At 40.0% G+C, this 15338-nt stretch overlaps 1 protein-coding gene across 3 annotated transcripts in view; it reads right to left on the bottom strand.

Moving 5' to 3' along the window:
* The window catches only part of tle2b (TLE family member 2, transcriptional corepressor b), a 102265-nt gene extending 87336 nt beyond the window's left edge, over positions 1-14929 (bottom strand). For all 3 annotated transcript variants that reach the window (XM_036586263.1, XM_036586264.1, XM_036586265.1), the window contains exon 1: positions 14241-14929. In XM_036586263.1, coding sequence (XP_036442156.1) covers positions 14241-14264 — 24 coding nt within the window. In that variant the 5' untranslated portion in view covers positions 14265-14929. The remainder of the gene's footprint in view (positions 1-14240) is intronic.
* Positions 14930-15338: the final 409 nt, after the last annotated feature.

Raw genomic sequence — 15338 nt, 5'->3', positions numbered from 1 at the left:
AGGGAGTAGTTTGGTTTGTCAGTCTGTCAGGGAGTAGTTTGGTTTGTGAGGGAGTAGTTTGGTTTCTCAGGGAGTAGTTTGGTTTGTCAGTCTGTCAGGGAGTAGTTTGTTTTGTGAGGGAGTAGTTAGGAGAGAACTTCAAGGGAAATACTGTTTACTGACCGTTCTGCTGATCAAGAATGAAGAATATTTTCATTTAGGGTGGTCGAAGGTAACGATCATGATGACGTTATCCTTCATTTTAAGGAAATGCTCCCAAATTTTTCTTCTCTTTTAATGTTCAGCTATAATTGCTCTCCTTCTTTCTCAGCTCACAGAGGTACAACACTATAAGTGAAGTGTTGCCCTCTTCAGGTTAAGTCATTAACTTACTCTGGGTTGGATGCTGCTTTGAAAATCTAAAAAAAATTGACAATTTTTGCATTTATTTATTGTTGACATTAATTATAATGTGGAATGAATGTTTCAGCCCTATAACACATCCTACAGCCAAGTTACACTTAGCTGGATCAGGATGATCTGAGTGTACGGTCATGCCAACAACCCCTGCCCAGCCTCCTCTTCAGTTGAGTCCACCTGTGAATAGTGCAGCTGGCCACAGTGGTTTAGCTTCTCCAGGGTGGCGAAGAAAGGATGCTGAGTTAAGAGACTGGCATTTCTGAAGCGTCTGCGGCAGCTTTCCCTCCGCATGCTCCCAGACAGGCTGGGGATAACCGCAACCATGAAATAATCATCCACTGGTGAAATATTTAGCAAAAAAAGGCACATGAAGAGATTAAAAGCGCCAGAGTGTGGAGTGAAGGGAAGCGGAGCTGTGATCCCAGGAGAAGCCGATGCGGAATGTGTGTGTGTGTGCTTTCCTCCCTCTTTGAACCCTCCTCCACTCTCTCACCCTTGCTCATCCCTGCAAGGCAGAACAGGGTCCTTGTCTCTGCTCGGCTGCCCACCGGAAAAAAGCTCCAAATGGATCAGAATCATGCCTGGATCCTGCAGCTTCATCCGTCTGTTACAGCATCCAGAAAACCACTCTGTCACTGGACACAGAGGGTTCTTGGGCATTTGGGGTATCTGTGCCAGCCTGCAGCTTCCACACTCCAAGCAGACTGCAAGATTTTCTACATCTGAAGTTTTCTGCCTCATCTTAACTCTTAGAAGTTCAGAGTTACTACTGATACTTAATGAAAAGAATAGCAACAAAGGAAACACAAATGTGCTTCAGATGAATATAATATCCTCTCAGATTCAGCAGCTAAAAGGTTCAGGTAACTGTACATTCACAGTAGCAAGCAACAGGCAACCAGTCAGCTCCTATGGAAGTATGCAATTTGTAGCCATGATCTGAGATGCATTTATATGCGGTACTAAAATCCGATACGTATCCCGATAGGCGGCAATGCGACTCTGAACAGATCGGAATCCGTGCAACTTTAATGTAATCCAACTCCACAATCATTATAATTTCGCACTGCTAAGACCTCAAACTTTTGGGGTGATATTTCAGTACGAAAAAATTAGAAGAGACTAATCCAAAACCCTCCATGTTCGAAGAGATTTCGAAAGAAGGAGAACGAGGTGAACGAGGCTGTAGCGTCAAAGAACAGTTAAAAGTCTGAAAGCAAAGGTTAAAGAATCCGAGGACATGAACCAAAAAAGTGACCGTGCCCTTTTTACGGTGAGCTCGAACACATTCTGGGTGATGAGCCCAGCTGTCAGTCAGTGAAGTCTCATGATGGCTCCTGTGACACTGGTGAAGATGAAACTGAAAGCTCTGCGAGCGACCGCCGATCATTAGCAGTCATGATTGTTTATCTCTGGATGAGCCACGTGAAGAAACATGAAACACTGTTCTTCTGTGCATGCGGGTCAGTTTAGGAGCTGATCTGTTCAGACTAATGTCGCATATAGGTCACATTTAAAGGACATTGTGCCAAACAGTAAAATCAGATTGGGCCACTTTTATCTGCTATGTGAATGTAGCCTTAGTGACAAGCGGCAAGCGACATGGCAGCAGAGCAAGCAGTGACAAGCTGAGTTGAAATTTCCTTTATTCAAATGAATTATGACGTAGTGAAACGACAATCCAGATGACTGGCTCAAACAAAACGTGTCAACGATTGCTGCAAGGTCCCCAGCCTTTACTTTCTGAGCTTTTTGTTCCTAGTGGCAGTTAGCTCCTATTTTCAATAGTGTCACTCAAAATATGGAAGAGATACTTTTAAACTTGTAAATTTGTTTGTTTTTCACTTTTTTTATCAGAAGCTTGACAATGTATGTGCCCATATGCGACAAGAACCGCCTCGAACACAACCACATGAGACAAACTTGAGGCGACATTAGTGACTTATCGCCTCCTAACGTGAACGTACGGTAACTGTGCCGTAAGGAAAATTAGCTACAGCATAAATCAGCTGATTTACAAAAACAACAGTAAAAGGCATTGCTGAGACCTGATTAGCCTGGACTGAGAACAGTTTGTGAGTACAGATGACTCAACCTTCAAGCAAGATCAATCTGCCCATCAGAGGAACTAAAACATCCCAAATATCATCATGTTTATAACTGTTTACCGCATGATTAAACAAAATCTAAAATACAGAGATGGCACGATATCATTTTTTTTTCCAATAATGTGATAATGAGGGTGCTGTTTAGGGGTGTATAGTTATTACTGTCGTTCGGCTGCAGTATTGATGCACTATTTGAATAAAATGACATAATTACATAATCAGCTACATAGTTCGTTATTTAATGAATTACATATACATTTGATTTACATTCTGTATTGCCATACAGAAAGCAGCACAACGCAAAGAAGTCAAGAGCTACTGTCGTTTTACTACACTATTCAAATGTAGTTGCGCAATAAGGCTACACAGTTAACACCAATCGTTTCAGTGTCAAAAATGAGAAAAATGTGGCTGTGCCGTGAGCCCGTCCACCGGGCCCTGAACCCCGAGCGAGGACAAAGCCCCACAAGGACAGCGGGGACAGGAGAACCGTGAGGGAGTGGGGGATGGTGCATAAATCCCGAGCCCTGCCTCTTGAGCACCACTTCCGGTCCTGCGGTAAGGCCACTTTAATCTGCCTCACGTTCGATCCCGGTGGACGGCCACCTGGTACAATGGCAAAAATGTAAAGAATATTTTTCTTTCCACAAAACAAAACTGTAGGGGGTCCCGAGTGGCGCAACTGTCTAAGCGTTGACCCTATCATCGTGAGTTCAATCCCCAGTGATGCCATAGCCATCCGTGGCCTGGAATCCAAGAGAGCATAATTGGCCTCGCTCTCTCTAGGTGGGCAGGATTGCCCTCCCTTTCCCCCACCTCTCAGCGCAAAGTTAGTCAGTGTGTGCATCTGTTAGCTGATATAACAGAATTGGCAGCTGGCGTTCGCCTCCAAGCATCCAATGGCGGTGTGTTAGTGTCTATGCGGAAAGATGTGGTGGCACTTTTTCTCAAGGAAGTTTTTGCTAGCTTTTATTCTCCCAGCTTGGTAGCATCATGTGTTGGAGAAAACTAGCTTGTAGGTAGAATTGGAAGTAACCAAACTGGAGAAAATTGGTAAAAAGATTTTTCATCACAGTCTAATCATTTTAAAATATATGTAGACAAACATGGTATAGATTGAAAGTTTAGAATCTACACTTTTGACAGAATTTGTTTCACAGTTTTATTTTAATGAGTAGTGATAAATGATTAATATCAAACTGCGCCATGCTTATGTTACTGCCAGTGATAACTGTGACTAAGGGGAAAATTTCGTGTAACACCCCAGAGTGTTGAAGACTGCAGAAGGTAGAAGACCACCGCCTAGAGTCATCAACAAATGTACTTCTATTTATGGGGACGACCCAAAGTCACCATCCAACACTGGATTAGAAAGTGCGCTCTGGCAGAGAGAAAAACCCTGGTGCCTTTCCAAAAGCATTCTCAGCTGGCTTCTTTTACTCCTCTGATGGAATTATGTGGGTTGAAGTAAAGGGAGCAACGGCAAACCAGAGCATGAACTGGACTCAGGGTCTCATAACTTCAACCTGTTTAAGCACTGAAATGTTCAGAAGACAAAGTAGGGAAGATTATTGGAATATACAAATATCCAAACCCACCCTCGTATTTGTTTAATTGGGTATTCAAAAAATCTCATGTAAATAAATAAACTACATTATCTTGTCATTTTTAAATCTGTTTTCGACGGAGCAGCTGATATTGTGTAGGTAAATATGGAATTTTTTCAAACAAAAACACAATAAACAGGATCCCGAGTGGCACCACCATCTAAGTCTTGGCTCATGGAGAGTACACACTTAAAAATATGGTTCTTCAGGGGTTCTTTAGTAAAGAAATTGATTCTATATAGAATCATGAACACTGAAAGAGCCCTTTGCGTGATTAAGTGGTGCTTTGCATCAAGAAACATTCTTCAGATTGATGAAGAATGTACTGTAGATGGTTCTATATAGAACCTTTTTGAAAAGGGTTCTGTATAGCATCAAAATGGTTCTTCTATTGTTATGATGTCAGGCTTGTTACAATAGAAGAACCCTTTTTGATGCAATATAGAGCCCTTTTTAAAAGGGTTCTATATGAAACCATCTACAGCACATTTTCCAGCAATCTGAAGAGCCCTTTCATGATGCAATGAACCATTTAATCACACAAAGGGCTCTTTCAATGTTCATGGTTCAACATATATATGTATATATATATATATATATATATATATATATATATATATATATATATATATATATATTTATAATAATTTCTTATACTAAAGAACCCTTGAGGACCCACCATTTTAAGCATGTAAGAGACAGCACAAATGGCCTCGCTGTCTCTGGGTGGATGGGATGTCCCTCCACCCCCCCCCAGTCACTCAGCATGATGCTAGCCAATGTGGGCACCTGTTAGATGACATAACGGTATTGGCTGTTAGCATTCTCCTCCAAGCATGTTGAGCTGTCCAATGATGTTACATTAGCAGCAGTTTCAAAGATACGGTGGCCCACGTGTTTCAGAAGACCAAGAATTTGAATGAATTTGTAAACCTTCCCTTCTTTTTTATATTCATAACAATATCAAATATTTTACTATTACTTATTATTTAAATAAACTTTGTTTAATGCAGACATTCAACCAGCAAGGTCAAACTGAAATCAAATTCAAAGCTAAACTGTGGTCAGAACAGAAGAGGAGCATAAAGGCGAAAAGAGGAACGAGAGCCAAAATGAGCAGCTCCTCGCTAAGTGAGCATGTGTGAATTCTGAGGCCGGATATTTGGCTTAGACGCTTTAGTTGGCCACCTGATCAGTATGACAAGAAACGGCTCTTTCTCTCACACACACACACTGAGACATACATAAATAAATATGAACAGACATTCAGAGTTCTGATATGGGTATAACAGGAGGAGCAAGCTCCATCAAAGCTGTTCTCTCTTTTTAGAGATGCATAAAAGCAAGAGGAGGAAGAATGAGATGAGCTCTTTCTGGCCATTGTTCCATATCTCACCTTCACACTGCCCGTCAAAAGCCTGAGGTCACCTTGCCTTCTTTTGAAACGTAATTTTTCTCACTGTTCCGTTTCAACTAAGCAAGAAAAAAGGCTTTGTTAACATAAAACAGCTATTGTCTCATTGTCAGTGTACATTCTGTATCACTCAGCTTTATGAAGGGCTGTAATGATCACTGCAAGACTATGATTGCAGTGATGGGAAAGTCACCACCACAGCCGCGCACCGCACTCGTTTCTCCATGAGAACACAGCTAAGTGAAGCACATTTTAAACCAGAAGGGGGAACCATGTCGTTTCTGTAGCACATGCTGTTGCACTGTGCACTGTGTTGATCAGTGTAGCCTTTTATAACAATCTCGCGCAGCATGTATTAGTAGCAACCATGCACACATGATGTGCAATTTTAAGCTTCAAGTATATTTTTGCCACTTGCTGCAAGTGGCATGCTCCTAGTAACACACATAAAATTTTCCTGAGATGCTCTCTGTTTCCAATGGCCATGGAAAAATGGCACAAAAATATTCTGCTTTGCTGCTGTGCAGCATTTGCCTCTAATATAAACCTAGCATCCTGATTTCTGCTGCTGATATTTTATGTTCAATTAGACACAGCACCCAGTAAGCAGTTATACTAAGACAATGACAGTTGTACTAAGACAAAGATGTAAGTACATTCTTTTTAAATATTGAAATTTATAACAGTATTACTGTAATAAATAGCCCCTGCCCTTGGGTTTATGGCAACTGAAATTTTGCCACCACAACCACAATAATCAAAGTGTCTTCCCTCCTATGAAGAGCAGTTCAAGCAGTTTCAAACTACTGTAAAGTATTTTAAAAAGTATTTAAAAAAAATGATCATTTATGGTAAAACATTTTTAAAAGCTAAGTGTCCCCAAACGTTCTTCTATACGTTTCTACTCTTCTACTCACACAAACCTCAAAGGTCCCCACAAAACACACTAATCAGCAGTCACCGAGCCACTGAGCTGATCAGCCAATCAGTCGTCGCCTCCCACCTCCATCTTTCTTTCACCAGATCTCATGCAGCCCAGTGTCCAGATAAACACTCCCCTGACACACACCCTATCACACACACTACAGGGAGCAGCTCTGCATGAATGCACACACACACACAAACAAACTTTTACTTATACAAACCTTGGAAACTAAAAAATATGTATCTTTACTTTTTACATTGCATTTTTATTTAATACTATTAATTACAATTACAGTTACAGCTCTCCCACTGGTTAGGTCTTCAGGAGCTGAACTGAATGTCTTGCACATTAGACTAACTACCAACATAATTAGGAACTGACAGCAGAACCAACCAATCATATTTTGATTTCCAATGGGCGGGATCAGTTTTGTGAGAATAAAAAGTTACTATAAGCCTTCTGGAAATCCTAGATACGTCACTGATTGTGAATATGAGCCGTAGTCTAACCAGGTTTAGAAATGGAAAGCAGGCTCTATGTTAGGGCTCTTTCCTGAAGGAACTGCATCATACAAACAGACTGTAGGTAAATGTCTGTTCCAAGCCTCAAATTGAACACATGGAAAGTCTTTTGCAAGAATTAGCAGAATTAACTTAGCGCTGTCATACTACTAGAAATCCACAAGTAAAAATTAGCATTAACAACTTTTAATGTCTTAATGAAAGGTCCAGCTCTAGTAGTCATGGTACACAACTACAAAATGCTAAGCTGACACAGACCAAATCAGAGTGTTCATAAACATGAACATTAGCTATACTTGGCTATGAAGCTTTGAAGCAGCTCATTTAAAGTAGTGGTAAATACAAACAGAACAGACCAAAATATGGTCAATAATGGTAAAATGTTGTGTTTGAGGCTGTAAAGTCAAATGTTTTTGGGGGAAGTAGGGTCGATATGCCTTTAAGAAGTGCAAAGACACCCTATGTTTTCTGCTACAGCTGAGAAAGAGAGAGTGAATGAAAAAACCTGTTGGGAAAACCACCTTTAGCTTTCTGCTTTATCCTTCTCACAGCTCCCCCAGTTCTCCTTATTTTAAGTTTAATTTCAGTGCATGGAACCGCTAATAAACGCAGCTTTGGAGCTCCACTGTGCTTCAGTGTGATTTTGCTGCAGCGCTAAGCACGCTAAGTGATATCAATGACTGTTTATTACCGCAGAGCAGCTAGCCCTGAGACTTTTTAGAGAAAAACATATGGTCAAGAAACAGGATCAGAGAACAAGGTAATGCATAAATCCAGCAACATACTGGTTCAGGTTTAAGTTTTTCCTGTTTTCCAGATTTCAAAAGGTGGTAGAGCAGCTAAAAGTAATCTGAAACCCACTGAGTACATCATTAGCTTGGCGCTAATATAACTGTTAGCATTATTATATAACCCAAATGTTAGGAAGAGCCATTTTGTCCTTTCAATAAAAATCAAACCACCAACATTTTATGCCCATTTTACCATCTTGGCTGTAAATATGTCTCAGTATGTGCTAATGTACTAGTATAGGCAAAAAAATATAATATATATACAAAACCGCAGACTAACTTTGCTCTGCTTTGAGCTTTATCACAATTACAGCCGCTTTTCTCGCAACTCCAGCAGGAAACAAAAGTAGAACAGTCTGTTGTAAAATGCCTCTCAACATTTGATTTTTTACGAGGCTGAAGTCAGCTTCTCATTCGCCAGCTCCTTTTTAAATTTTTCTCCAATACTTTGGTTAAAGAACTCTCAAATAAGTATCAGGATTGGTACAAAATCCTGATGCACTACTGCAGCACTACCAGCATTATCCATCCAGAGGTGAGATCTTTGGTGCTGTGACGAAACGCTGATTTGCCCTATAAGATTGTTACGTATTACAATGATATATATATAACAACATTAGTGATCCTTCGATATGACATGATTAATGGTTTAATGTTGTTACAAAAAGGCAGTATTTCTGATGTCTGACCTACCCTCCTCTATTAATAATGTGATGTCTCATACTTATATTAATCTAATTTAATTGATTTAACAAAGCCGAAAATTTGTAGATTGGCAATTTTTACACTTTTTATTTTCAGGTTTGCACTTTGATCACTTTTTATTTTTAAACAAACCATTTCTATACCAAATAACCTTTTCTTTCAGTGAGGTTTTTCTGTTTTCAATAATTTTTCTACTGTTCTTTTATGTTTTAAATTGTCCTATTAAATTATTCAATTTTACATGTGTTGTTTTCTTTTTTCTCTCTTGTGAGGTTAGTGAGGACGTTCACAGAACACACTGAAACATGTAATTTGTAAAGATGGCTCATTTGCATTCTGCAGCCTTCAATGATATCAGTGCCGCAAAGGCCAACATCACAATAGTGCTTAACACACAGTGTATAATGCAGCCCCAGGTAAGAGACATTCCTATTTGGTAATCCTCACCTTCATGTTATCTATCTGTACTGAGAAATCCTGCTTTGTGAAATTCCCCCTCAGACCAGGTGAATACCGCTACACACACTCACGCACGTGTTCCCGCTGCGAGACTCTCATTACTTAAGCATATAGGATTACTCATACTCTTGTTAATGGTGCGTACTGTATATCCTGCTTGTCAAACACATCTCCAGCGCTGGTCTGGAGGAGTGGGATCGTGTTTCTAACACCTCGCGCCTTTCGGGGCATGCAACTGTGCCTCACAGGCTCAGGTTTGCTACGTGCAGCAGCTGGGCTTTCGCACAGATCCAACAGCAAGAAAACTCATACTGCTCCGTTACACCACTGCACCAGTGATCAGACATCAGCAGTACGGGTGGGCGAAATGGCAAAAACGTAACATCACAATTAGAGACACCAATACCACTTTTTCCCTTCCGATACCGATACCTGATCCTTGAGTATCGGCTGATACCGAGTACCTAACTAGCTTTGACCTAACTAGCTTATAAATCCTGTTTTCATACAGTTCTACTTTTTAAATGTTTTATTTTTTGGTGAACACTGTGTTCGTGGTCACTAATAAAACACATCACACACATTTAAAAGATTTGTCTTTCAGGGTTCTTTAGTAAAGAAAACGGTTCTATATAGAATCATGAACACTCAAAGAACCCTTTGCATGATTAAGGGGTTCTTTGCACCAAAAAGGGTTCAGCTATTTTAACAAGCTTGACATCATAACAGTAGAAGAACCCTTTTTGGTGCAAAGAACCCTTTTTGGTGCACAGCGTTCTTTTCCAAAAGGTTCTATACAGAACCATCTTCAGCACATTCCCCATCAATCTGAAGAACACTTTCACCATGCAAAGAACACTTTAATCATGTAGAGGGTTCTTTGAGTGTTCATAGTCCTATACAGAACCATTTTCTTTACTAAAGAACCCTTGAAGAACCATCTTTTTTAAGGATGTACAGATATACTTGAGACTAACTGCTGATAGATTGAGACAATGGCTAGACAGTTCCGAGATCAGAGGTTTTAAGCTTTGTTTTATTATATTCCTGATTTTTTTAATGAACATTTTGCTAGATGTTTAATGTGGCATTCAATTCTAGTATCACACAAACATTTTGAATATTTTACACTGTACCTTCATGGGAAACAAAGCAAATTTACTGTGCTATAATTAAGCAGGAGTGAGTAATGGATGCCTGGACCTGCTGACAGTTCTCTGAACATTAAGGTGTTAATGAGAAGCAGAAATCGAGTCGACAAAATCAAGCAATTAATAAAAAATGAATTAATTCAATAAGATAATGCCAAAATGGTTTGATGTGGGTTTATGTAGTTATTATACACTGACTACTACTGTTTATAGGCTCTCTATAAATGGTCTAAATCTATCATAGTTTAATGATCCATGTAGTTTTATGATCCATGCTGTTGTTCAATTTCACATGCAAGAGTTTGAACACTTCTGGTCAAATGACATGTTTTGTTGATTTTCTAAGTGAAAATAAGTTACACATCCTCTACAGAGAACACAGTACTGCACAGTTTAATACACAATTACTGTTTATTTGCAAAATTTAACAAAAAAAAAAACAGATGTGGCCTGTGCAAAAGTTATGGCACATTGTATTTTATGTTTTTTTCCAATATAAACTAGAACAGAAATAACCAACAGAAATTGCGCACAAAAGTTTGTTCCATGCAGAGGATGTATTTTCAATTAGAAAATCAACGAAACATGACAATTTAACTGGGAGGGTTCGAACTGGTGCGTAGGACTGTATCGTGGGTATAAAGTGGGGTATATAATGTGGCACTGTCCACTTCATATCACCATCGACAAGTCCAGTATATTAAATTTTGAACGTCGTTCCTGCTGATGCTGTTCGGCTCGCAAAGCTGATTTTGATCATCTCACATGACACACACACACACACGCATATGCACACACACATTAACATAACACACAGGGGGTTCACACTGCAGAGACTGCAACATCACCGCTGCCCTCACACTGATACATCACATCTCCATGTGGAGCATCTGAACATTAAAAAGAACAGCTTGAAATGGCCGACGTAAAAACTGGAGTTCACAAGCAGCAGCACTTGTGCATTTCTAGGAACAGACCTGACAGTGATGACGGAGAAACAGCCATGCAGAGTTCCTGAAGGATTTACTGCTCTCTGATTGATTCATCAACATTTGGCAACTCAGCAGGAATGAAAACTGCGGCACAAACAAATGCTACACGTTTTTAACTAAGTTCAATAATATCAAGGCTTGAAAACAGAAGAGGAAGTTCGGGCCAGACATAAAAGACTCTCTCTCTCTCTCTCTCCCACACACACAACTTTCCCAGCAAAAAGGAAAACTTGCTGCAGGTTATTCATCTTGGAGAGATCTTGAAAAAGCTCTCTCTCTCTCTGTCTCTCTCTCAGTGACCCCATGTGACTGTTTCTGCTGAGATATTCTCAATGGTCAGTTTTGAATCACTAATAAGCAGCTTGTATGGCAATGTTAACCCTTAGCAGTCTTGAGTTATGATTGCTATCGTGATATTAGATATTAGGGCTGTCACTAAGCAATAAAACAGGCTTAACTGAACAGTAATATATTGTGCAGGATCTTTCATTCCAAAATTCTTTACTGAAAAAGTTGCAACATGAACAGATGAAAACATGCAGATATGTGTGCCCTTTCCTTACATCACATACATACATTCAATTTCGCTTCAGAAACATTAAATTTGCAACTACAAACATGCATGTTCACAAGATCCTGCTGGTGTGGGTTTCCTCCCTTTCAGTGATGCCTAAGTGCTAATATTCTCCCTTGTGAAGAGGGTTCAGAGTGCTTCGTAATGACCTGCAGATACTCTGTTCATTATTCAAACGAATTATTCAGCCAATTAACTGAGAATTGAGAAAATTTTAATCAAATAATCAGGTCCTGTTATACTGTTTCAATTCATTTGATAATTAATTCTGTAATTAACTATAACTATTAACTAACATGCTACATTTACATTCTGGTTCAAGTTTGAACTTGTAAAAAGTAATAGATATTTTTCTTTCTGCAGTAACAATAACTGTAATAAAAAATCTCTTCTCCCTGCAAACACAAATGTGGTATGATTTTAAAGTTTTGAACCTGCACTTTTCACTGAATGTTGAGCTGTGAGCGAAAAGTAGCCTAAATAATAACATATTACAGCATGACTTTGTTCTCAAAAGTGATTTTGGAGGGTAAAATATAATATTTCATGCAGGCAATGAGCGAGACTGGTTTAGTAATAGATGGTTTTTCCTTCTGCATTAAAAAATAACCTTTTCATCAAATTCAAACTGTAATGAAAAATCTCCTCTTCTACCTGCAAACACAAATGTGGTACGATTTGAAAGTTTAGAACCTGCACTTTCCAATGAATGCTGAGCTGTGAGCGAAAAGCAGCCTAAATAATATCATATTACAGCACGATTTTGCTCTCAATGGTGATTTTGGAGGGTTAAGTGTGATATTTCGTGCAGGCATTGACCGAGACTGGTCTAGCTGTTCCACATCGACCCTGGCTCATCTGGCTACTCTGGCTGCAGCGGCTAGCTGTGGCACACTCAGCCCCAGCGAGACTGAATTATGGATCCTCTGTGGTCTCTGGCAGAAACACATCAAACACACCACTAACCCAAACGCTTTCAACACACAACTGATAACAAGTCAGCCTGCTGCGACCAGCGTCCCTCCTTTCCAAGAACTCCACTCCACGAACAACATCAGCAGAAGGTTTCTGTATGAAGTAAAACACACACACACACACACACACAGAGTGCTATTCCGCCCACACAACTTAAAATAAACTGGCTCTTGAGAACACCTGGGTGCAGCTGACAGGGCTGTGTGTGCGGACGTGTCTCCGTGCGAGCGCGTCTGTGTGATTGAAAGCCTCTGAAGAGAGACATCTCTCTCTTTCTCCTTCTCTCTCTCTCTCTCTCTTTCTGTCTCTCTCTCTCTCTCACCAATTGTTTCATGTGTCTCGTCCCTCCTCTTACAGCTCGCTCTCAGCGATACAAAGAGGTGTGTGTGCAGCTTGAGTAAAAGAGAGGGCGAGAGAGATAAAGAGAGAATAAAAGAGAGAGAGTGAGAGACAGAATGTAATAAATAAAGTAGAATAGTGAGATGAGAAATACTGCATTAGTTCATCATCTTCAATTCTTTGATGAATAAGCAAATGACCGTTAACCCTTTAGGCACCTACAGCCAGTTTCCCACACAGATTAAGACTAAGCCTAGACTAGAAAGAATTTCCAATGGTTGATTCTTCACTGACGTTGAAATTTAACCCAAGATTAGGTGTAATCAATGTCCGGGAAGCTTATATTTAATTGTAAATATGTAATTAAACAATTATTTTGTAGTTAGTTACGTAATGAGTTTTGTATTTGCTACGTTTGATTTACATTTCACATTCGATTAACCCCTTAAACCTTCACAGACTCGGCTTCCTCACACCCTAATAACTTCATAATAACTCAGTTATTCCTTATTGTTACCTATTTATACAAATAAATAAATAGTTCTTTGCTTATTGTTAATTGGTTCAGAACCTTTTATATGTGAAATTTAGAAAGGTTCTTCACATTCTCACATTTTATTTCCAAACCTGGTTCTCTCAAGAACCAGAAGCATGCATTAAAACGTTCTTCAGAGATATCTATAAATTAAACATGTGAACGTGAAGAACCTTTCTGAAGTTCATTTGTAATGGTTCTGAGCTTATTAATGATGAACTGTTTATTTATTAGTGTACATAGATAACAATAAAGAATAACTGAGTTATTATGGCTCTTTTACGGCACCGAGGGTTCTGCAAAAGAGCCCTAATTTACTGCCGAATAACAAGCCTTAGGATGTGGACACACAAAGAACCCTGAGGGGTTTCAGTGAGACTTGATTTGACTCAGTGAGACTTTATGAAACCAGTTAAACCGCTTGTTACAACAATAAGCGTATTTGGTAACTATTTGTATGGTTCAATGTGGACCATGACTTTTACTGAAGTTCAAAAAAATAGCTAATTAATTGACCTAAATCTAAATCTAACACTCAATCTAACAGTAAACCTAAGCCAAACCATAAATCCAATGGTGCTCAGAACCCTGATGGCAATAACTTTCACCAGATCTTCATAATGTGAGCGTCTGTAGATCATTTATATTGGACAATCCAAATAAAGTGGAACTGTACGTTCGTTAGGTTCAGCTGACAGAATGATTTTTGAACTGTATGAGGCGACTGAAAGTGCACTGTACTTACCGGGTGTCTGCCCTGTGGGTACATGGTCAGTGGAGAAGAAGACACACTGGTTGGAGGGTTTTAATGGTCAGTGAACTCCCTCTGGCCTCCAAACCTCAAAGGAGGTTCTGTCCTGGACCGGACAGAGCCCAGAACCCTCAAAGCTCCAGAGCCTGGAGCTTCTGCTTCACGGTCACTCAGAGCATCCAATGAAAACGTCCAGAAAATATCAAGAAAACAGGTCTTATACTTCCACTTCTCACTGGATTTCCCCTTTTTCTCCTTTGGGGAGCCACAGTCTCAGTTTTTCTCACCTCTCTCTCCCTCTCTGCCTCTCTCGGATGAGTGTAACTGAAGCAGTGTGAGGTCCGAAGAATCACATCCAGCCGTCCCTGCCTCGTCCTTGTTCAAAAAGCAGCCAACGAGCCGCGAAAACAAACACACACCTCCATCCGGAACGGCCAGCAAAAACCTCCTTCCTCCTGCAACGCACAGAGACAGGGGCGAAACTAAAAGGCTTTCTTTTCTCTTTTTTTCTCCCCAAAGCCAGACTCCGAAAGAAGAAGAAGAGGGGAGAGAGAGTGAGAGAGAGAGAGAGAGAGAGAGAGAGAGAGAGAGAGAGAGGGAAAAAAAGAGGTTGAGAGAGAGCTTTGTTTTTAATCTAAATCTGGAGAAGAGAGAGAGAGAGAGAGAGAGAGAGAGAGGAGGAGGAGGAGGAGGAGACGGAGAAGAAAAAAAAAACCAGGAAAGCAGGAAAGAACAGCAGGTCACTGGAAGATCCAGCAGGCTTTTCAGCAGCGAGCCCTAGACTGTAATATATTGTGCCTGTTGGCTTCAACACAAACACGACAGCCTGCTCGAGCTGCTCTTAAGGTGGCGCAGCAGAGATACAGAGCGGGGGAGAGAGAGAGTGAGTGAGTGAGAGAGAGAGGGAGTGAGGGAGAGAAACAGAGACTGACCAATACATGTGCATGATATATGGAATAATATCAGCTATTTAAAGCAATTTACACATTAACAGCAATAAACAAACAAATTTAAAACAGATTTTAAAGGGGACGAGAGAGAGAGAGAGAGAAGATAAGCAGAGAGATATATGGAAAGATAACAAATCGCCAT

The sequence above is a fragment of the Colossoma macropomum genome, unplaced genomic scaffold (genome assembly GCF_904425465.1).
Source record: "Colossoma macropomum unplaced genomic scaffold, Colossoma_macropomum, whole genome shotgun sequence".
In the NCBI taxonomy this organism is placed as follows: domain Eukaryota; kingdom Metazoa; phylum Chordata; class Actinopteri; order Characiformes; family Serrasalmidae; genus Colossoma; species Colossoma macropomum.
Note: the sequence above shows the minus strand (reverse complement) of the source record. Positions and strands in the feature narration are given on the sequence as shown.